At 38.8% G+C, this 23738-nt stretch overlaps 2 protein-coding genes across 3 annotated transcripts; both read right to left on the reverse strand.

Moving 5' to 3' along the window:
• Positions 1-68: 68 nt before the first annotated feature.
• LOC113112823 (protein O-GlcNAcase-like) lies at positions 69-12463 on the reverse strand. 2 transcript variants are annotated; one of them, XM_026278711.1, is made up of 17 exons: positions 11779-12463; positions 11525-11576; positions 11184-11281; positions 10951-11081; positions 10695-10866; positions 10483-10581; positions 10117-10401; positions 9420-9578; positions 8700-9331; positions 8038-8212; positions 6446-6499; positions 4966-5051; positions 3865-3969; positions 3368-3459; positions 3077-3269; positions 2184-2343; positions 69-1988 (listed from the first exon to the last, which is right to left on the reverse strand). In XM_026278711.1, the coding sequence occupies exons 1-17, from the start codon at positions 11936-11938 to the stop codon at positions 1852-1854; spliced, it is 2790 nt and encodes a 929-aa protein (XP_026134496.1). In that variant the 5' UTR covers positions 11939-12463; the 3' UTR covers positions 69-1851. The 2 variants fall into 2 exon arrangements, with proteins under 2 accessions (XP_026134496.1, XP_026134497.1); XM_026278712.1 differs by lacking the exon at positions 6446-6499 and having other exon boundaries at positions 11779-12462.
• A 1006-nt stretch (positions 12464-13469) lies between these two features.
• LOC113112822 (peroxisome proliferator-activated receptor gamma coactivator-related protein 1-like) lies at positions 13470-23262 on the reverse strand. Its single transcript, XM_026278710.1, has 14 exons — positions 23102-23262; positions 21343-21480; positions 21062-21214; positions 20894-20959; positions 18692-20453; positions 18559-18612; positions 17398-17458; positions 17048-17115; positions 15843-16503; positions 15535-15738; positions 14885-14963; positions 14670-14791; positions 14432-14583; positions 13470-13975 (listed from the first exon to the last, which is right to left on the reverse strand). Exons 1-14 carry the CDS (start codon positions 23180-23182, stop codon positions 13875-13877), a joined length of 3702 nt encoding a protein of 1233 aa, XP_026134495.1. The 5' UTR covers positions 23183-23262; the 3' UTR covers positions 13470-13874.
• Positions 23263-23738: the final 476 nt, after the last annotated feature.

Here is a 23738-nt window from a genome sequence, read left to right on the forward strand (position 1 = left end):
ATTACATCAAAGTACAGAAAGGTCTTCATCTTTTTAAATGTATGACCTTTCAAAAAAAGAGAAAAATAGAAACGCCATTTACATTGGACGTGATCAACCAAAATAAAATAATCCAAGCAAAAAGCCATATAGTACAGACCCCATCACATGGCATGCAAGAAAAATAGTAGGCTAAATCATGCACACAATTCATAAATCGAGAGAACGAATTAGTAAATGGAGGAAACGAAAAAGTAATCGTGTGCCTGTTTTAGTACATCGAGGGAACGTATTATCGCGCACGATTTTTATTTTTTCTAGCATGTCATGTGTGGGGCTCCGTAATATAGAGATAAACAATAGCAATCCTTTTTATTATTTATTTATTTTTACGTACAAATGTCGAAAAATTGTCAAAACAGTTGGCCCATTACATGCACAAAACTATTTACATTTTTCTTAAACTCAAGACATTTTAACATTACATGTGGGAATCTGCAGGAGCCTTTTGTGCTCATTAAGTTTTTCAGAATATAGCACAACAATACAGAAGAATAATGTCAGTAATTTTTGTAAGAAAAAAAAAAGAAAAGGGAGTAAATACAGAATTAACAGTTTCTATTGTACCTACATTCTGGTAAATAATCCTGCCATTGACATTGAAGAGTTGACTTCAGAAAAACCCAACTTCAATTGTAGAGGTTTTAAATATATTAAAGAGGCATACTGTCATTAAAAACAGGCAAATGTTGTGATTCTCCTCAGGCAACAGAAAAAGAAAGATCTCAGATATTTTAAAAATAATCCACTGTACCTTCATTTATTTTCAGTTTCCATTCTAATTAGAGATTGGTCTTCAGCTTTACATTACAAATTGTACTTGTCTATTTATTTAATTTTTTTGTAAACACATAAGCATCTCAGAATTATAATGTAATCCTGTTTTATCTCAGAAATGTATCACTTACCACTTTAAACAAAAGGCATGAGTGTAGGAAAGTACTTTTCATTACCCTCAGATATATTCCAGAGGAGGGCTAGAGCCAAAAGGCATTTTTGTACAAAATGAAAAAAAATGTATGGTTAAAATGTACACATGCTAAAGGCTTACACAAAACTATCCCATGCGGTCTTAAAAACAACAGACTTACGGTTTAACTGTGTTTACATCTTTACTTGCTCCAAGTTCAATTTATATAATACCTGATCAGCAACACAAACCTCAAAGGATAGCTTTAGACTGCTGTATTCTCCATGAGAGATCACAGACAACGTTTGAACCTGGAAAATGGCAGACTTTATTACAATGTCCTGGAAAGCAATATCACAAACCCTGCCTGTTATGAAGTCCTTCTAGATTGTTACTTTGAACACTATAAAGCACTGAAATGAATTATTAAAAACAGTGAAGATGTCTCTTACCAAATAATGGGACGTATTTGGTCTCTAGAATGTAGACATTAACTTAAACATACACATATGCTGAACACAAACTGTGACTGGGCCACATCTAAGAGATTTAGTGGGTTCAATGGCACTCGGCCAACTCAAGCAATCGGTCCACCTCAAAAAAAAAAAGTTGAAAATAACTTGTGCGTCCTGAATTACTATTGCAGACTCACTTCAATTATTTTTCCATTTCTCACTCCCCTTGAACACCACATATGTGCACACTCACTTGAGCTTCCACTACACACTGGCAAAGCAAAGGAACAGCATCTAAATTTCTAGAAATGCATTGAGCATATGATGTGAATGAAGCAACCGTTGCTATTACAAAACGTGATAGTTACATGAACAGGTAGTGCGTTGGGGCCAAAGCTTGTGCACTTTCTTGGTGGCTCATTCTGTATGAATTTTCTTCTTGGCGACTCACAAACTCCTCCCCATTATAATAACGTCTTTTGGGAATCCCTCCATTTTGGCCACTTCAAAGCAACCCAGTTTGCTATAAAAGTCCAACATCCTTTTGTCCAAATGCCGGACCTCACAGAAAGCACCAAGCGAACCTGACAAAGGAGGAGGAAAAGGAAACGAGGCATTCATTTTTTTGCTTGTTAAAGTTAAGACACAGAGATTAAAAGCACCTTTAATGTACAATGTATTTAAGTAATAACTGACTAATAACAATGCTAGTACTATAGTAGGTAATAACGACAGTAACGTAAAAAATTACACATTTCACACAACCTAACTTTACATACCATTAGCTTTCAGTGATGAGAGGAGACATCCCATCATGCTTTTGGCAACACTGGGGTCAGTAACCTTTGCATGAATATCCACTTTAATGAGTGATGGGAAGTTACTGAGGAATGATTCTGGCAAGCCTTCCTCCTCCTCATGGAAACTTAGCATCATTTTCTATAGGGAACACAGGTTTCCGAATGATCAACATCATCAAAAGTATTTATTTTTCTTACTTTTTTGTCTGAAGTACACATTGTTCAATTAATAAAAATATAATTTCACATGTCAGGAATTTAAAGGGGTCATCTTGATCTTTTGACATGTAACAGGTCAATGTACTTTAAAAACATCCTGTAAGTTTCAAAACTTTCTCGTTAGTTTAAAAACAGTTTTTATTGAAACCGAGCTCAGAAAACTACTGGTTTTGGGATGTGCCACTTTTTAAACGCCTGCTGCTACATCACTGCCTCTTTAGCACCACCCACTGAAATACTAGAGAGACACAAACACAGGATTACTCCATCAACAGAACCATACAGATGACATTACAAAATTGCAAGTCACTGTGTAATGAAATTTGGGAAAAATAAGTCTTTGAATTGCCTCCCTTGAGATCCCAACATATCTAGATCGGACACGAGTGCAGTTGTGTCATGTCACGAATCAATTTGTTTTTCAGTTTAAAAATGGCGATCCAACAGTAATGTCACACAGAAGTGTGAGTAAAAGTGCTTTTAACACTATTGCATTGTCTGTTCCAGACTGTTAGCCAATCACAGTAGTGGGCTTTACATCCAACTCTTGAATGAAAATCACACTACACAACATTATACATTATACATTATAAAAAATGCAGTTCATGACCCCTTTAAGAATGAGTTTGTTGTAGAAGGAATGACATACTAACCTCAGCTTCTGATAAGTCCTTCTCTGTGTCTGGCTTGATATACTTCTCCTGCATGAACGGAATCCAGCTTATCTTGCATTTCTTCACAAAAGGTTTGACATCCACAGTGCCCAAAGCATAGCCACAAATACCTTCCTCATCCTCAAGCACAAAGCCATAGTCTGGGCTGAGCGTCAGGAAACCTCCCACTAACCTGCAATGAGGAAGATGATGGTAAAACATTCGCAAGTTATTAACCAAGCATGTATAATACATTAATGTGACTAAACAAAGTGGAATCTCAAACCACACCTGTCTCCAATAAGGTCTGGTGACTCGTCTGGGAAAGAGATGCTGTCGCAGCCTTCAGTGAACATCTCTTTGCAGATCTTGTAGACGGAAGACTGAGGACAGACAGTGAGAGAGATGCAGCATGTGAAGGCATCTGACAGCTCTGATTCCACAAAGTGTGAGCCCTCTAAGGACTAAGAGGTGGACCAGACTGCTGTTTCAGCAGAATACTTCAGATGTGCTGCAAAGAAACCTAAAAGCACTGCTTAAACTGGGACACCTCAGCTGGGAATACAAGCAGCCAATTGCAATGTTTTATTTATTTACAAGAAGTAGTTATAGGCTAGCTAGTTACTTGACACTAGAATGGATTTGACTCTTTTAAGAACTTACAAATGGCTGCTGCAACCAGTCACCCTAACCTGGTGACTAGTATTTCATGAATTGCATGCACAGAATTAAAACAATATAAAATAAAATGGCTGATATCAGTGATTTGATGCCCAGCCAAAACCCACCTCATCTTTGGGAAAATAAGGCCGTATGGTATAGATTTTTGAAGTTGGCATTGGTGGTGGTGGCTGGTAGAAAAGATCATTTGCCCCTTCAATTGGCAACAGTCTCTGTGAAGACCAAAGCAAAAGTATTGTAGAGTTTAGAATTTCTTTAGGTTTGACCATGTGACTGCACTGCTACTGAAACTTTATCTTGTGTTTACCTGCTCCAACTGAACCGACCTCACACAATGAACAAGAATGTGCCTAATATCGGCAATTGAAATAAATGGCTTCACAAGTGAACTGGCTTCTATGGTTGGTCAGAGTACAGCAAGAGCATGTAAACATTATACATAAGATATGCACCACTGGAAATCATTTCCAACTTTTTTTTTTTTTTCAGAGGAAAACCAAAATGAAACAAAATTGCGCAGGCTTGGTCTGAGAAAGGCTTAACTGGCTAAAGGAGATGCTCCTTTCCCGCTCTTTTTCGCTGCGCAAGAACTTCCTGTAGAGAAAAGGATGAAGCTGGCGCACAAAGCAAAACTCCATGACCAAATATTTCCAGATTAAAATAATTAAAATAAAAAGTTGTGTTTAATTTAGACTATTTAAGCTGAATCATTCTGAGATGTTAAGTATGCGGAAGTAATGAATAAGTACTCATTTGTTCGTGGAGCTTTGAGTAGACTCGCAGTCGCACACGCAAGCGCAGTGTTGTGGACGCAGGCGCAGACAAAATGTGATAATTTCTAATAGTTGGTAATAGTTTCCTGCAAAGAAACAAGATGTCATAAAATAAAACCTAGCCATGCCGCGCTGTCGCAAGCGCAAGGGGAAAAGCAGCATCTCATTTGGGCAGTTGCTGAAAGAAATCCAAAATTATGCTGGGTTAGAAAACACCATCACCCTAAACACTGGATCTAACGGTAACCGTTTTTACTAATTTTAATTTACATTTCAGAAAAAAAGTGGATCCCAACACCCCTTCGTTTTTCTATGCAGCTACTGACAGCTCACCTTAAACAGACCAACCTGTAGCGATTTGCAACCATACCAACATCTAAAACAAACAAAAATGTATCTTCGTCAAACATTTTCTGGTAATTCAATATTGGATACCTGGAACTCTCCTGCTAGACCGCCCCTAAAGGCCCAGGGCTCTTGGTCGCCACTTAAGAACTGTGCTGACGACTGACTACGACACCCTGTTGAGATCAGATCCAAGCGGAGAATATTATGTGAGGGGCTTTCTGGCATAATGAGGGGGAAGGGGTATAGGGTATAGGCGTCTAATTTCCAAATAACTTCATTGAAAATAAATGTTGATACAACAATCATGGAACACACCTCAAGATGCACAACAGTGAAAACTGCAGATCTCGTCTGCCTAGGGCTCAAGCAGCTTAAACTTACAATGACAGAGGGCTTACACTGACTGCAATGCCAGGTTTGGGCACATTACTGGAACGATTCATTTTTCACATAACTCTTAAGCATTTAGAATTAGGTAAGATTTGTGATGCAATCTAAAATAAGGTACTAAAACACTAGCTCTTCTACTAAATAATGTTGCTAGTCTGTTTTGAAGAAATTAGACATTTAACAATTAATGGCTGGATCACTTTTCCTACATTTTAGACAGATTGTTTGGTGATTTTGTTAGTTATACATCATCAGTTTGCTCGCTGGTGCTAAATAAGTTTCAGCTGTTTAAGCCCTCTGAATTCTAACCTGAATCTGAAGTCACATTTAGACCTATCTGGCTTGTCACATGACTATCAAGCGCTCTTCATCAGCCACCACGCGCACTATTTCTTTGATTGATTAAATTAATATCATTTAATCTTACTTGATCGATGGAGCAGATCTGGACCCTTCATGGGCAAGTCACAAACTAAAAAGCTTTAATTCAAAAGTCTGCAACAACTGAATCTTTCCAGTCACTACACCTGCTTGCTCCTGCAGCAGATAATTACAACATAATTGAGAGCTTTTTATTGCTCTCAAGCAGACACAGTCTCTATAGTGCGATTGGAAATCCAACTGTTTCTAAACAACAGTACCAATGTGAGGGGATGGAAACTCGGCGTCATGTAACAAGACAAATGCAGCGCAGATCCAGGAGATAAAGTTCTCCTGTTTTCAATTTGACCATACTTAAAACACATCCTGTGGTGAAATGGCAGGACACATAACACACACCATCTGAGGGGAGTTTGACCACTTCCTTTTCCATTTAAAAAAATAAAATAAAAAATAATCCAGAACATTTTTCTCTGTATAATTTGTGAACTGAAACGTTTTACTAAGAACGTGTGTTTAGATGACTGAGGCAACGGAATCAATTTTCCCCTAAGTTGGTGTGGTGAAGCTGGTCTGAGCCATTTCAATTGGGCCTACTGATAGAAACAAAAACCATGTTAGAGCTGCCAGAGAGAAGAATTGGGGGGTTAACAACTAACACTTGAGCTATGGCAGTGCAAATGTGACTTCATCCAAAACCTTTCCTTTCCTGAGACATTGTGATGCGTTTCATAATGAAAAAAAAATATCCATAAAACCCCAAAAAGAAAACCGATAATCGCAGCACTGTGCATACATCGGGCACTCTCCATCCAATAGCAGTACAAACTTGTGCTGAGGATTCTTCCATCTGTACATAATGAAGGGAAAAGACAATAAAAGAGCTCATTAGTAACTGATTTCAGCACAACAGCAGTGAGGCGCTGACTGAATGCCATCTGCACTGCTTTAGACAGTGTACAGACACTGAAAACGCACTGGGATTTGAACGGTCCATGCAAACAAGAGGCTGAAAAGCATATTGAGGTGGACAGTCCAAAAAAGACCTAATAAATCAACATTAAAGGAACAGTAACATTAACTTAATAAGAAACCTTTATATGTTCTAAGAGAAGTCAAATGTTTGATTCAGATTCTATAGAACACTCTTATTAGTGCGGAATATTACACAATTGATTTTCCCCTCCATCAGTTAAAGACAATTTAGATGTGGCATGCCGGTTTTGGTTGCTGCCTGCTGTGTTGCTTTGTTATAAATCCGGACAGAAACCTGTGAATGAAATGTGGTTACCAAGGTAACCCAGGCCATGCTGGTGCTATAATTACACAACCAACTTCCAACAAAAACCTCATTTAGAGCAGAATCCATTACTCTAACTGTACTGTAGCGATGCCCAGAAGCTATATGAATAACAAACATGGGCATTCTCCGCAAGTGACAGGTCTCTCAATAAAATCATCATAAATAAAAGGGCTGGCTAATGAACCCAAGTGCTTAGATAAGAGACCCTTCAGTTTGCTGACTGAGGATCATGAGAACTGTGTACAGTTCACTGGAATGTAGTGTTAGGTGTTTTCTGACCGGACCAGTTCAGTTAGAGTAAAGCAGACGCTGAGGTTGTCTGTGGAGTATCTTCCTATAATGCTCATAATCAACATATATGGTAAAAAAAGTCCATAAAATATAAAGCAATCATTCATGATGCACCAGAATAGCCTTACATAGCCGCCTTGCTTTCCAAGATCGCATGCGCGGCGCGCTTGGGCGTTAAGGGCCTATTTTCCTTCACGATCACAACCTTGATCGAAAAAGATTGCAACAGATGTTGCTAAGTTAATGCACATTGATACTGAATGCACAGCAAGCAGCAGGACCCACAACGGTAAATGTGACCACAGCCGTCCAAATCATTCTACCTGATCAAGAGTGGCCTGGAGGAGAGGCACTGGCTAGCAATGAAGACAGCATCCAGTCAGTAGAGGAAAAGAGTTTTTACATAAAACGTGAAAATAAGAAAGAAAAAGAGAGTACATACTAGACTGAATTTCCATTAAATGGGAGGCTTGGCACAAGAAATTTCAAATCGCGCATGTGGATGCTGTTCATACTGTGAGTGAGAACTAAGGTCTTACAATCAAGCAGAAAAGTGTTAATTTACTCTCCCAAGTCTAAAAATATGCTCTGCCATCTGTTAAGAAAGGCCTTTTGAGCACCTGAAATCTTTATGTCACTATAAAACGTGTAGATGTGAATGTTTTATAAACTGATGACTACTGTAACGATTGCTCATTGTTTTTGGATTCTACCGAATAACGTTCAAGTATTTCATGGGTTCAGTGTGGTTTAAAAGCCTTGAGAAACAGTAAAAGAGATGTCGCCATACCTACCTAACCACTGTACAAATGATTTCAACATTGAGATGATACTCTTTATATCCCAGATATAGGGATACAGGTCATAAAGAATGGTCCTGTTGGCGGAGTTGGAGAGTCTGGTGAACATCTGGATGACGGAGCAGCACATCTCCTCAAATTTTTCTGCTCTGGATTGCCATTCAGTTACCTATGTGAAACATATGAATACCATCTTTATCATAACCACACTATCAAATGTCTCCTGCTTCAAAACAGCTAACCAGCAACTGCTAAAAAGGTGTTATTTGTTCTTATTATAAAGGCACCACCATGTGGTGAAAATAATTACAGCATTTCCACCATTTTGTGGAATCAACCAACTCAAAAGAATGATTATCTCACAAATTAGACAAGGGTGTTTTACCCTACACAAGAGCAATATTTAACCTATTAAATATTTTTATTCTGAAGCAGCAATTAAAGTACATTAATTATAGGAATTTTAAGGAATTGATGAATATTACATTAATCTGACTTTCTGGACTAGATAAAGACAATTTCTAAAAGTTCTCTTGACCATGGAAGTTGAGAGTTTTTGTTCAGCTTGAAGTGAAAAGATTAACACCCACTCATATAAAAGTACCACATATTGATCAGATTGATCAAAACTTTGTTTTATATTTGACATTTCTCACCTTCTCTGCATCCTTTGCTTTGGAGTTAACACTGACACAACTGCTATTGGCTCTCAGCCAGTTAAACTCTTTCAGCATCTGTACTGCTTTAGGACCGTGTTCGTACGGCAGGTAGAAGAGTTCAGCTAGCAGGGTCAGATCCTCCAGAGTAAGTGGCTCAGTAGTAAACAGTGGCTTCTCATTGGGGCCTGGAACAAAGACTTCCTTATTGAGCTGATCATCAGTCTGCATCGGTGCAATGTCGCTGCCTGAATCCTCTTGAATGGACATCTCTGGGGACTTGGACTCTGTCAGGCTCTCTTTGTCTGTGTCCATGGGTTTGAGATCTTCTGTCATTTTAGCCTTGACAATCTCTGTGAGGATCTGGTTGACATTTTTAGTGTCTTCCACCTCGTCGTGTTTCTCCACGACCATCTCCATGGGTTCTTCATCAGACTCCTTCTTCTCCACCTCCACCTCCACTTCCTCTTCTTTGCCGAGCACATGCGGTTCATCACTAAGGGGCACAGCTGGACTCATGATGGGCTGTTGGAAGACTGTAGTCACAATAGTGGAAGTGCCCAGACTGGGTGCAGTGAGCACAGGAACATCTATAGAAGTGCTATTAGCTCCACTGTGAGGAACCTGCCGACCTGATTAAAAAACAAAAGGTTATGATATATAAGATACCAAACACTATCATGTAACATTATATATATCACACAAAGAAGAAATAGTTACTGTTGTACTGATGAGGCACTCCAAATTCGCTCAGCCACTCAGTGAGAGCCAGCTTGAGCGCGATCTGCGGGCTGTAGAGGATGTCTGTTTCTAGCTCCTCATCACTGCCCTCATTTTCCAGCTTTATCTGGATGGACACAGTGCTGTCTTCACTGTCCGCTAAACACAGAAACAAGAAGCTATGAAGCTACAGCCAAACAAGATTAAATACACAAACATGATATTATGATGTTGTCAGTCTTCATCAAAAATATGAGCAACAATTTTCACTTAAAAAACAGCAATCTGCCATATCGTTTTTTACAGTCAGCCAGAAACAGAAATTTTAATTGTTTTTTTTTGTGTGAAGTATATCCGAGTGAGACCGCTTCTCAAATAAGTCTCATTTGACTGGAACATTGTCATTTGCTCATTGCGGTGATCTCAGGAGAGTGAAAGTTTCCTGGAGGGGATTGAATATTGCCCTGGTCTTTCAACTATGCCCATGTTTTGCATTAAAGATTATGATAGAATTGATAGATATGATAGAAAAAAAATTAAGACATAAATAAAGATCTGCATATATATATCTATTATCATTTATAACTTATTTTTTCAGCATTTTCATTTTTCAGTGAACTTACCTTTTAAGAGAAAAACATTGGTCATTTTTATACATAAACATTAGAAAAACAAGGTTTCCCAAAGACATACTTACTCATGACAACATCTTTTCTCACTCCATTCATGTTAGACTTATACCACGTGGCTAGTGTGTGAATGGCCACAAAATTAGACTCAAATTCACAGTTAGGGTTGGTGAGGACTCCCTTCAGCCGAGGGATGAGTTCTGTGGACCTGCCTTTATAAGGCCCCAAAAAAAGTCTCTTCTGATCGTAGTCATTAGCATGAATATTGTCCCAGATGACAGGAGCTCTCCTCAGTATCTTTGTGACTTCTTCAATAGATTCAACAGTTATGTCTTTAGAAACTACCTTGGGACCTGTCAAACATGTAAAAGCATTGTTAAAATCCACAAGAGAGCAACTATTATTCCAATCCCCTCACTGAAAACTCAATTTACCTGTCCACAGCACCTCAATACCAGGAAGCAGCTTTTCACCTACTGTGCGCAGGTAAGGCGATTGTGATACGTTTGGATAACAAAATGTTCCACAATACTCTGAGGACAAGGAAACATTCAATAATTATGAGTAGGTATAACACAGAAACAATACATTAGATAGCATCACACAAAGCAGCATAGTTAGTTAATAATAATAATATCCATCTTACCTGTGGGGCATAGTAAAAATATTTCAGGTTCTCCCAAATACTGGAAGATCTCATTGGTGATAGACACTTGAGCATGTGCAAAGGAGCTGAATACCTCCTTGTCAGCTGGACACATGTTATGATCAATGTCATCAAACAGTAAGGCAAAGGACTTGCACCCAAAATGAGTGACCTGCACAAAAGACAGACAGAGATTGAGGATATACGGCCATCCGAGCCCAGTGCTTCTAAAGCTTCTGAATAGGTTCATTCTCACCTGGTCTAACTTCCTTTTAAGTGTTGACACTTCCTTCTGATTTGAGAATGTAATGTCCAGACCAGGAGAAATGGCATAAATGAACTCAACCCCATACTCTTTAGCAGCACTTATTAAAGTTGTGAGTTGATCTTTAAAAGGAAATGAGAGGAGGACATTAGACTCAGAAACTTCAGCCAAATAAAGCATAACGACTTGTACCTTTTTAAAGAGCATGAAAAAAAAACTATCACCTGCTTCCTCTACAGAATACATTTCTCTCCAAAACATTCTGTGTTTGTAGTCATCTTTCGGGGCATACAGATAGGTGTTCAAACCCCATTTCTGCTGCCTGAAACACATCAAATACAAGATATGATTTTTTTTAGGCTGAACACTCAAAAACAGTACTAAAGTAGCTAAAGTAGCTAAATTCAAAAAGCTTCCAGTACACAGAAAAATATTATCTACTATACATATACACACAACTACATTAATAACATATTACACAATAGACAAATATATAGAAAAAATGCATATACTAAATTATGCTAGGTAATATGAATCAGAAAGGGGCAGGATAATTGCACATTACCTCCTGAAAAGCTCTTTCCTTTGTTCCATGGTCCATGGCCGTCCATAGAAACCTGCGGTGAACAAAATAAGAAAAACAAATGGTTGTGACAAACGCAGCATATTCCTCAAACAGACGCTAAAGTCAATCCACACCCAAGCAGCAAAATAAATATGATGTTTTCTAGCAATGTATGGAACTAATTGGAATAATTGTTAATGCTGAATATTCTTTGGTTTGATAACATAACGTTGGATTTGTCTACATTAGCTCACCCTCCACAACCCCAGTGATGAACTTCCTGCGGCCTGTTCGCTCAACCCCGATGATGGGCTCGTCCACTGGACACTGCGTTTCCGCAACAGCTTCGCTTGGAACTGGATTTGGTTCATTTTCCGGCTGTGGCGACTCGATTATTTTGTCTTTCTGAACCATTTCGAATTGCACTTAATAATTTCTGCTGGAAGTAACGTTATCGGTCTAGTCGTCAGACAAAGCTTTTCTTCCGCAGGAACGCTAACCCGTAACCCGATTCACTGGCTGTTAGCTGTTAGTGGGTCAGTAGGCCATCGAGTCACCAGCAGGGAGCGGGATTCTGTCGGGTGCAGATTATCTGCATCAACTACCTGCTAATAAACACGACAGTCATTCACACCCAATTAACAGTTACAGTGAACGCTTTCTGTACTGTTTGTTCTTTTTCTCTAGCAAGCGAACTGAACCCGTCTTTCAACGAAGTCAGAACCGCCGATTAGCATTGACGTTACCCGGTTTTTTCTCTAATCGCTGTTGTCCAGTCTACTTACATCATAAATTAATGACATTTAAGCTTACAGTACACCAGCATCGCGACTTCAAATAAACCCGTCAATGTAACGTAACGTTCCGTTCATCGACGCGGTCTAATTTTGCTCTCTCCTTCCTGTTTACACTTACTGCGCAGAATCAGAAAACCGGTTTGAACCAGTAGAGGACGGTTTGTGTGAGTCTGAAAACAAATCTCTAGCAAAGCTCTTAAAGGGACAGCGAGAATGTCAGCCTGAATAAGAATGATGGATGGCAGCTTATTCGTTTCGTTTTATAATGATTTTTGATACTTTTTATATAAAAACACGTGTAAATGTATTAGTAAAAATAGCTTTGTTGTGTTGCGGAACTGTGTCGGTGTCTCTGTGCATAAAAAAAAAAAAATAAATAAATAAAAAGACCAAGTTTTCTTTTGTATATTCAACCCAATGACGGTTTTCTTGTTTATTAATCATTGTATTGTAGTCAGTGTTGAGAATTTAGACGAAATAGCTCACCTGGTGGTATGTTTAATTAACATTCAGCGGCCATTGGCCTCTTGCGTACGAGATGTCACCCCTCAGTGTATCGTGATGGTTTGTTCCATTGCTTCAGCGCTAATTTCGAGATTTCAACACACGTTGTCATGATGAGTAATCTGAGAAAGTCTTTTACCGACTAATTATCAATGAATTTAATTATACGATTTTTTTGCATCACAGTAGTTAAAAAAAAAAAAAGAAAAAAAAAAGTGTAAAATGCTTTTACCCGTTTTGTGATGCAAGGGGGAAAAAAATCAGTTTGGTCTCTATTTAAGCGTTTATTGTTATAAGTGAAGATAAAGTTCACGTTCTTTTGCTTCAATTTCAGCCTTTAATCTGTTGGGAACTGCTCAAGTTCAGCTAAATTTGATGGTGACCATTTGTCCTTATGGTGACCTTATAATCAGCATATAATCATACAGACATCATATTCTCATGTAACCAGCTAGAAAGCACTACTAAATCAAACTCTAAACTACTTTAAATTAAAAATTCTACTAAATTTTAACTTTTCTGTATTTTCGGGTAAAATGAGAACCCCATTTGTTACTACACTAATCAATACGTTGCTTATTTGGGCGACATTGACACAAATGTTATGTGAACGTTTCAAAGGACTGTTTAAGAGAGAAAGACACTTTTAATCTCAAAAGAGACAACAACAACCAGGTTTATTTACTTTGAAATAAATTCAGCATTATAAACCTGTTTACCCCAACATAATGTTTCCATTCAATTCATATTAAAATGTATCCAACATTCAGCAATTCAGATTAAACATTTAAATAAATTGAATCTTTTAAAAAAAAAATCTATTATTTCATTACACAGTTTTATTATATTTCATTATCTTTTTTTTGCACTTCGATTTTTCTTACAAATCATCACTTCAATAGAAGGTGTAAACTTGCAGAAACAAACAAAAACACAAAGAAAAACAAACAAAAACAACCAAAAATGGTAATTAATAGGCAACACTGGAAATGCGGGGCAGCATTTTGCTCCGAGGTAATCGGTCTTCTTTCCTGTGGCTTGATTAATCGTTACCTTTTCAGGTTCCTCTGAGCCTGCTTGAGTAAAGTGTCGAAGTCTAGTGCATCAAATTTGCCTTTTGTAGGCTGTGGATTGTACTCCCGGTTTGAATCTGAAAGAGATTAAAAAGACACTGTAGCATCTGGAGGGAGGCTTTAAAGGGAACATTTATAAAGACTGTAAATCAGTGGTGTACTGAAATTTCATTAACCAGAAATATTCAGCAGAAACATCAACTACTGCCCTAAAGTTACAACATGTAAATATGTCAGCAGTCTTGATGCATTTAACTGTGACCAAAAATTATGCTACAATAGCGATGTGTAATCTGAATCAGAAATGGAGAGGCTACACGTTGCTGGAGAATTTTAATGCGACTGGTTTTATTTATCACCTGAGAACACAACACCCTGAACAGCATAAAACGTTCAGAGTCAAATATAAATATCCCAAAAAAATAATAATACTGTTCCATGTTCATTTCAGTTTGGTTTGTGTTTCAGAAAACAATATTTACCTCTGCATTACTACTTTAAATTGAACAACAACAACAACATGCTAAGCTCACCAAGATCAGCATAACTGGTCTTGCAGAACTGCCTCCTTCCTCCAAAGCACAGGTCAAAAGGAAGCTCATTTTGCTCCCTCAGCTTGCTTCCACTCTCAATAGCATCAAACGCATCCTTCTTATTGTAGTATGTAACAAAGCCGTAGCTGTCCCTGAAACAAAATTGGGTGTTATCAATATTCTTTTTTGATGTAAACAATAATACCAAATAAATAAATAAAATTTAAAGAAGCCATACCCATTTTCTCTAAAGTGCACAGTGCACTCCTCTATCTCTCCAAAGAATGAGAAGCGTTCTTTCAGCTCTTTACGAGTCATGCTTCCACGAATTCGTCCGACATAAACAACTCTCCGCTCCTCCTACATAACACATTTCAACTGATATGTCAGCAATCACCAAGGTGCCTTTGAGAAAAATCTAAAAAACATATCTTTCATGATTAAAATACTTACAATGGCTTTCTCTTTGTGTCTTTTTGCATCCTCGTTGCAATTTTGCGAATGCCGGTAACCAGCCCTCTGATGATTAGGGCTAACAAATAAATCAAAACATATCAGGGTTATTATAGTTAAATAAAACATAACCATAAAAAAAAAAAAAAAAAAACATTTACTAATAAAAAAAAAAAATTAAACCATTTCAGCAAGCTGCAAAAGTAACAGTTCGCATTTTAATTTAGTTTTAACTTGATGTATTAAAGGGGTCATATGATGGGATTTTAATTTTTTCTTTCTCTTTGGAGTGTTACAAGCTCTTGGTGAATAAAGAAGATCTGTAAAGTTTGCCATATGTTAGGGGGCGTAACATTTCCATCACATGCTTAAGGCATTCGGCCAATCACAACGCACTGGACAGCTGGCCAATCACAGCACACCTCGCTTTTCAGAACGATGAGCTTTGTAAAATTTGATGCGTTTCAGGAGAAACAATAATGCGCATTACACCAAATAAATGTTCTTTTTAGCAGAATCATATGACCCCTTTAACCAAAAAATAAATAAATTACAATTTTAAAATGGAAAATACATTTTAATACAAAGCATTAAAAACTATAAAGCATCTCTACTAAATCAACACAAAAAAAAGTGTTGACAGTCCTCACCTTCTATGACTTTTCCAATGCCGATGTCCAAGAGAATCAGAGGAGCGGGATCTGGATCGGGAGCGGCTGCGGCTCCAGGATCCAGAGCGTGAACTCGAATATGAATACCGTCGCCGGCGGGGTGGGGAAAACGACCTGGAGCTGGATCGGGAACCAGACCGAGATGATGAACTGGATCTGCTGCTTGAGTGACGAGACCTGTATCTGTAAAATGTAAAACTACACATTTGCCAACATCCTCTAGATTGATGTGCTTTCAATTATCCTTTACAATTATTATAAATGTGTAAAACCACATCGAAGCGGACCTTTTCCTTGGTGGTGAACGTGATCTGGAAGAAGACTCGGAGCTGGATTCTAAGCTACTAGAGGATTGGGCTCTGTATCTTCGCTTTGAGCGGCCTCTGTCCTGCTGGTACGATCTGAAGGTATGCTCAGAGTAGCTCACAGATTTCTGCTGGTTGCATTTCTCTTCATCCAGTAAACAGCTTTCAGAGTCAGGCCTGCTTGGAGAGGCATCCGGAGTCACCAAGGCAGAGCTATCTAATGTACAGCTCCTATCTGCAGAAGGTTGACGGAGGCTGAGATTTCTCTGGGTTCCTTCTGTAACTGAAGGGGTTGATGTAGCTCTGCTGTTCTGTGCTTGCTTGTTGGGTGGCAGCTCAACAGTCTTGATAACAATGCTAGGCTGTAGTTTGACATTCCACCGACTGCCAACTTCATTCTGACAGGGTTCTTTTGGGGGGAGGCAGTAGTCGTGGTCAAGGGAGAAAGGCTGAGTCTGTCCAGGAATAGTAGGGGTCTGAGGCTGGCTGCGCAGCTTATTTGAAGGTAGTGGTCTGGCCTCTATCTCAATGGCCTTGTTAAGAGTTGGTTTAAGGACCTCTGACTTCTTGGTTTTCCCCAGAAGTGAAACTGGGGCAATAGGCTTCCACATCTGGTGTGGGGGTGTGGCAGGAGGTGTAAGGCCTATGGGAAAATCAGTTGAATAGAGTTTACTTTTGTTCAAAGAAATGGCTTAAAAAATTTTTTTTTTAATTTAAATGTATGAATTTGTTTGCAATATATAATAAGTCAAACCATGTGCCATTTATTTTAAATGAACCAGTTACATGTACTGTTCAAACTTTTGGCCAGAGCAAAATATTTTTTTTTTTACTTCTATTCATTAAATAATCTTCAAAACTAAAATGTATCAGTTTCCACAATAATATTAAGCAGCACTACTGTTTTGAAAAAATTTTTTTGAACACCAAATCAGATAAAAAAAAATTCAGAAGGACTGCATGACACTGGAGGAATGACTACGGTATATAGTTTATATAAGCTAATATAAAATACATAAGAGAATTTTCAAAAACATTAAAAAAAATTACAGATGCCAAACTTTTGAACAGTAGTGTGTGTGTTTGATATTTTAATCAAAAAAAGAATAACAGACTTTTTTTTTTAATACATAAAACATTCTTTTATTTAAAACCAGACCAAAGCACACACAGTAAAGACACCTTACCTGCAGTGCTTGCCAGGTCATGGTTGCAGGTTTTCTCCACGGCCTTGGTCTCCACCTGCTGCTCATAACTGAATTCAAAGCAAAAATATAAATAAATACAATCAGCAGTGGAACAACGTCAAAAACACTGAATTACCGATGTTGCTGAAACATCGCTCAGACTAACACAAGCTATGCTTATGTTAGTCTCCTTCCACCTTCACATTCTGAAGCCATGATGGAGGACTTCATTTGTTTTGGTAGGTCTTGGTGAAAAGTGGCCTAGGGCCACACACACAAACATCGAGTTTGGTGCGAGAGCAGCGCAAGGGCTGTAGGGTAACTCCATCAGTCCGCCTCATGATACTCACCTGGAGTTTCCTACAGCAGCTGCTCTACCACAGACCTCCGGTACACTCTGCTCTTCTTTCGCTGAAAGAAAAAGTAGCATTTTGAATGACCAAATATATCAGGGTAAGATGGGACACCCCTTCAAAATAAATGAAACCATCAGATTGTCCAGGATCTAGCAGAACTCCGCCTCAAGCAGAAGAATGTATTGATACTCAAAAATGAACTGCATTTGCCCACTCGTCTAACAGCTGAGAAAGCCAACTAAAGCTTGTTTAATTGGGTACACCATCAGTCTTCAGACCCGGCATGTTTAATTGGGTACACCATCAGTCTTCGGACCCTGCACGTCCACCAAATAGTGTTGTTAACAGGGCAGAATTCCAGCAGTTCAATGAGCATGAACATATATCAACTGTTTTCATTGAAGCCACACACTCTCTTAAAGGAACAGACACAATTATTCAGGTGTGTGATATAAGCCAAAACTGTCTATTATTAATAGCATAGCTGGGTATAAAGCACAGTCCTTTCAGACACTGCAAATTCACATGACTAATTTGAAAATGAGCAAAATCTGTGGAAGGAATTGTTTGAGTTCAAGCAACACACCTGATCACACAGATTCCCCCTGGATGACCAAAAATATATTTGATCTGCATAACTTTCATAATTATATAGTTTAACTACTATGTGACTTGATTTGTTTGTAAAATGATAAAACAATAACCATTCAGTTTCAACACAGAATTGCACTAGGAAAAGGAAACACACCTTTACCTCACTTGAACCAAACACGTATTACTTCAAGATAAGATGAACATGGTTGTGTGTCATGTTTAAATCTAAAAACTGAGTCATGTTTAACTGTGAACTCTGTATTTGTGCTTGACCCTGGCAACATTGAAACAAATTATTTTGTCCAAGCAATGACAACTTATTCTAACTCAAAATGTTAGTGTGGCCTATTTGCTTACAAATGAATGGTCTGCATTCTAAAGATGGCATTATGGGTGTATGTGTTCACTAAGAGGGCACTCGTTTCCAAAGAAAGCTCTGCCGTGCTCAGCATTAACATCCTTCACCTAGTCCGCTTGACTTACAACATGATTTTAACAACCCTCATTAGCAAACAAATACTTACAGAGTAAGAAAAAGAGCTCAGAAATAATACCACTTACGTTGAGACTCCTCAAACTGCTCCAAGAGGCTTGTAAGATCAGCAGCTTCAATACCTTAATGAAAAAAAAAGTTTGTTATAAACCAATCCACAGAAATTATTACCTTACAACAACAACAATGAAAAAATCTCACCAATTTCACTTGTGAAGGACTCAATCAGCTCAACTGTGGTGTTCTTAGGTTTGGGGATCTCAGAGGAAGCCATCCTCATCTGATCTGCCAGTTCAACAACTCTGGCCTGAACGTGAGCAGAGAAAAATGGCTGAGCAGCTATTGGTGCGATATGAGGCTGTGACCGTGAGGTCAGCTTTTTAGAATGAGCTGGCAGGGTGTTTTTGGCTTGGTCAGACACAGGAGCCAAAACAACCTGCTCGGTCTCTCTCTTCGCAGGCACAGCAGCACTAGGTTTATGAGGGCTGGAGTTTGAGTTCTGAACTTGTGTAGTGATCATCTGAGAACTTGAGGGAGTTTGGGATGGAGCAGCATTGGGGTTCCCATGTAAACATTCCTTATGACTCTGTGCATCAAGACCTTGAGAGCCTCCAGATGTAGACGACACTGGGAGTGAAACTGCGCTTTCAGGAGGCACCTCAGCCACATGTCTGATGGGGGCAGAGGTCTCAGTATGAATAGTGTTCTGTGACACGCCGATGGGAGCAGGTTGTTTCTGGGGAGTGGGGTGAAATGATTGGGGTGAACTTTTAGATGTATCAGAAGGTTGAGGGGATGGTTTAGAAGTTGCAGGTTTCTTCGAGGAAGCCATCAGTGAAGCCGGCGGGGTGAGCAAGGCTTCAGGCGTTGGGGGAGCAGCGGGGCCTCTCGGGTGCCATGCCGGCATTATTTTAGGTGCAAGGTCTTTTTTAACAGGGGTATGCATGGTTTTACGTGGATCTCTGGGGCTGGGGTCTGGCAGGCAGGGTATTGGGGGAAGCTCCTTGGGTGGTTCAGGTAACTTGGGCCATTTAGTGCTGTAATCCTCTGTTTTGTCCACAGGATCTGGTTTCTTTTGCTGGCGGAGAAGACGGTACTGCTGTAAACTGAGAGGTTTGGGCTTAGTTTCATTCCGCTGACAAGCAGCAGGCTGTTCGCTAACAGGCTCTAGCTTTGAGGGTGGTTCTTGCTCCACAGACTTTTCAAGAGGTTTGTTCTCTGGCTGCGAGTTGTGAGCTTGGGGGGTTGTGATATGCTCCATCTCAACCTGCGGTTTAAGGGTCATCAAGTCTGTTGGAAGATCACGTTTAGGTTTTCTGAGCTCTGCCGATGAGAGCACAGGTGAGAAAGTAACCTTTTTCTTTTTTTGTTTTCCCTGGCATTTTGTCTGTGGCTCCTCTTTAACTCTTGAGCTTCTCAAAACTCTCTGTTCAACCAGAGGGGCTTCAGGTAGTTTACGTGTCTTCTTCTTCCCTTTACGTACCCTGACACCCTCTCTCTCCTTCTCCATGAAAGACACTTCAGAAGGACTTGGGACAATTTCCGCACTATTTTCACGCTTTAGTTCTGGCTTGCTTATGCTATTCTCCGGTACTCTTTGTTCACCTTCTGTAGAGTGTGTGTGAGAAAGAGGGATGCTGAGATCTGGGATTGCCAGGATGGGCTCTCCATGCTCTCCTTGATCAACCACTTCTAGCACAAGTCCCCTCTCAGGCAGGAGATGCTCTTGTCCCTCTTCTCCTTCCACACATAATGTCATGCAGTAAGGGTGCATGTGTTTTACTAAATCGCTGAGAGTAAACTGCATACTCTCTCCATCCTGCTCTAAGGACACAGGAAGGCACCAATCAAATTCATCCAGTGATAAATCAATATTAGGAATGGGGGTTGAAAAAGTAGCGTCGCCATCCTCCTCTTCTCCTTCACTGTTCTGCTGGGATACTCTCTGCATTCGTGGGAGACTCTATAAAACAAATCACAACATCTTACATTGTGACTTTCAAGTTAGGAACTGAAGGAAGTTTCGGGTTGTCCCATACATGAGGGAACAACACGTTGAAACCATTTTCACAAACTTGTAATAAGAAATACATAAAAGCTGGCTGTTAAGAATATTTATTACCCTGTGAGGTTTTTCACACAATTACAATATTGTTCAACATTTGAAAAAGCCATAAATATCAGCACTGTATTTTCCTGTCATTTTCTTATATGCAATGATTTTTTTTAACAATAAAACATTACAATAGATAATATTCACCAAAAGAAACATTCTTTAAAAAGTATCAAATCATTATTAATGACACGTTGCCATCTAAACTGAATTAAAAATTTAATCGAATGATACACTGTATTTAGTTGTATACCAAAAATAGACTAAAAAAGATTTAAAAAATTAAATACCTTCCCAGGAAACGGTCTTGTGTGAATCATTGATTCTGGAGGAGACCGTGTGGTGAACTTCCTCAGCTAAAGTGGAAAAAAGAAAATTGTTACCTGAAAATTCATTGAGCGGTTTTAGAATAAAAAAAGCAATGCGTTCCTGACATGCTTGGACAGGTGAAGACTCACCGGTGAGTGATCCTGACCCTTCTGCCCTGAGAACAGCTCTGAATCCGGCAGAGTGTCAAAAGGGGACAAGTTTTCATCATCAACATTGTCAAGTATTTCAGTGAGAGCGGTGAGCAGCGTCGCTTCACTTTCCTCATCAATATTACTTTTAACCTGAAACAGAGGAAACAAATGCCATTGCTGAGTGACAGCAAAACAAGTGACATTCAACAAACTGCGTTGAAACAAAATAATGCAATAAACAAGTATTCTGTTGACAGTTTATAAAAGGCTTTATTTACTCCTCCAGTGGGGCTGTCCTGAAAAATAGACAAAAGAGAAGGATCCAGACAGCCTTGTAAAGCCTCCAGAGCATCTCCATTGCTAAGGCCAGGATACTCCAGACAGCCGGCATTGAAGCTTTCCTGAAGCATCTCCACCTGAAAGAGAAAGAAAAACAAGTTAAAACTGTCTTTTCTTCTCTATTGTGATATAAATCTGAGAGAAATAAGAAAAATATTAGAGCAGGAAATGATTTTGCCTATTTTAAAGACTTATTTAGACTTAGACCCAGTATTAACATTTTAAATTAATACTTCCAGAATTTAGTATGTATCAAAAACCATAAATCACTACAATTAGGTGAGGCGGTAAACAAGTTCATGTTCCCATATTAAAAACAACAACAACAACAACAAAAAAGACATTGCACAACTGCAAACAATGTGCTCTGTCTTTGAGGTTTGTAAATGCTGGCCTGTCCTGCAGCAGCTGATGTTTTGGTCAGCTTTGGTGTTAATACAACTCACCGAATCATTTATTAACACAACTCCAGTGAAATGTTGTTGATACACAATTTTCTTTTAATCATTTTTCACATTCCTCATGAAAAAAAAAAAAAAACACTAAACCTTGAGGTCAGGCGTAGTCGAGCCATTATCATAGGCCAACAATTAAAATGGTGTTAAATAAGAGAAATGCTAACTGAATTAAGTTTATGAATGCGTTGATTTGAAGTTACAACCACATGTTGCGCACATCACGTCATCCTGCCGCAGTGCATTACTGGGTAAAGCCAACACCGGCACTGTTCAAAACAAATCAAATCCTGCATGTTATTTTCTTAAAAGCGAACAAGATTAAATCGCCAGGCCAGTTTAATTATAATGAAGCACTTTTGTTTGAAAACCTTGAACAGATACTGAACGAAAGGCTGCTGTCAGTAAACACACACATGGCCCACGGTGCGACTGAGCCACGTGCTGGACAGAGAATCAACCACATGGGACTAACCTCGATTTAGTCTCGACAATGCTAAACACGAAATTAAAAGATGACAAATGCAACCAAGAAGAGCAGAAATGAGAAGTAAAAATGCTAACATAAAAAGAAAACAATAAGTGACAGATGACATCTACTGAAATACCGATCTTCATCTGTTATTTTTAGTTTAGTAGGCATGATGTACTAACATTATAGTTTCTGAATGAAATGTTTAAGGTCAACTCCTGCACGGATACAAATCCTAGTTTCACTCCTAAAATGACTGAGCCACGTGGGGTGAGTCATCCGAATATGTAACAAAATACAAAAAACATCTACCTTTCCTGGTTACAGATTATTCATCACCATATTAAAACCCAAAACAATGCGTTTATGGCTTACAAAATGAAAAACTTATTTTTTTAAAGAGAGAGAAATTAATACATGTAGTTGTCCCACTGGTCTCTAAGTTAACAAGAATGCAGAGAAGCATGGCAGCATCAGCTAACAGGACCAAACTTGTGCATTCATACCTTGACATGCGACTTCAGTTCGGATACGCAAGAAATCTAACAACAACTGGAAAGTGATAAATGTTTATTTTCCCACGACCATTTCTTAAATAAACGAACAGGTGTTTAGTAGAACTGCAAAAGCCCTCTCCCCATCACCATCCACGTGTCACTAAGTCCTGCATATATCTGCAGGTTTTTGCCTCGGCTATTTCCCACAGCGATAAATGTCAACAATTTAATTCTGGGAAGGCAATATATAAGTATTCAGATGTGCTGTTCTTACCTCGTCAAGATTCACCGGTGAGAACATTTGAGTATTACAGGCTTTTAACATCTCCTCGCCTGTTCCCCACCGCGCCGCCATCTTACAACTCGACTGCGTGGAAAAACGTGAATCCACTGCAGGCGTAGCAGCGGCGGAGAGCAACGTGCTGTTCGCGGCACCGGCAACTCGACGTGTTTAGCTCCGCCCCCAGGACGCGTCATCATCGGACCCAGCAAAAAAAGCATTTTGTCGGTTAGTAATTTAAGTACAAGTTTTTTTCTTATGTGGTTTTTAATTATCGTCTTATATTACTTAAACGTCTGTTCAGTAGAATGAAGATGTAGAAGTGTGGTGTGTTAATAAGTGTATTTGATGTGTTATGTTTTATTCTGAACACGTTTAACGTTACTCAGTAAAAATATTGGACCTTTTGACCCAGTGTTAAATTGCTTTAGCGGGTTATCAAATAGGGAAGAAAGATACATTAAAAGATACATTAAAATATTTGCCACATGTATAAAGATTATATAATATATATATGCTTTGACCGATCACAATTAACCTCCTGTATCCATTTTATAAAGACTATAAAATATAGAACCATACATATACTTTTAATAATTTTTTTGATAAAAAATAAACATTGCATTAGAAG

This window comes from Carassius auratus, chromosome 13 (genome assembly GCF_003368295.1).
Source record: "Carassius auratus strain Wakin chromosome 13, ASM336829v1, whole genome shotgun sequence".
NCBI classification, from domain to species: domain Eukaryota; kingdom Metazoa; phylum Chordata; class Actinopteri; order Cypriniformes; family Cyprinidae; genus Carassius; species Carassius auratus.

Coding starts and splice junctions, on each gene's coding strand:
- LOC113112822 (XM_026278710.1), bottom strand. CDS start 23,182: ATGGCGGCGCGGTGGGGAACAGGCGAGGAGATGTTAAAAGCCTGTAAT. Junction 21,215..21,342: donor AGGACAGCCCCACTGGAGGA/GTAAATAAAGCC, acceptor CCTCTGTTTCAG/GTTAAAAGTAATATTGATGA. Junction 14,964..15,534: donor CATTGGAAAAGTCATAGAAG/GTGAGGACTGTC, acceptor TTTATTTGTTAG/CCCTAATCATCAGAGGGCTG.
- LOC113112823 (XM_026278711.1), bottom strand. CDS start 11,938: ATGGTTCAGAAAGACAAAATAATCGAGTCGCCACAGCCGGAAAATGAA. Junction 11,082..11,183: donor GTATTCTGTAGAGGAAGCAG/GTGATAGTTTTT, acceptor TTCCTTTTAAAG/ATCAACTCACAACTTTAATA. Junction 3,270..3,367: donor CCAGACCTTATTGGAGACAG/GTGTGGTTTGAG, acceptor TCCTCATTGCAG/GTTAGTGGGAGGTTTCCTGA.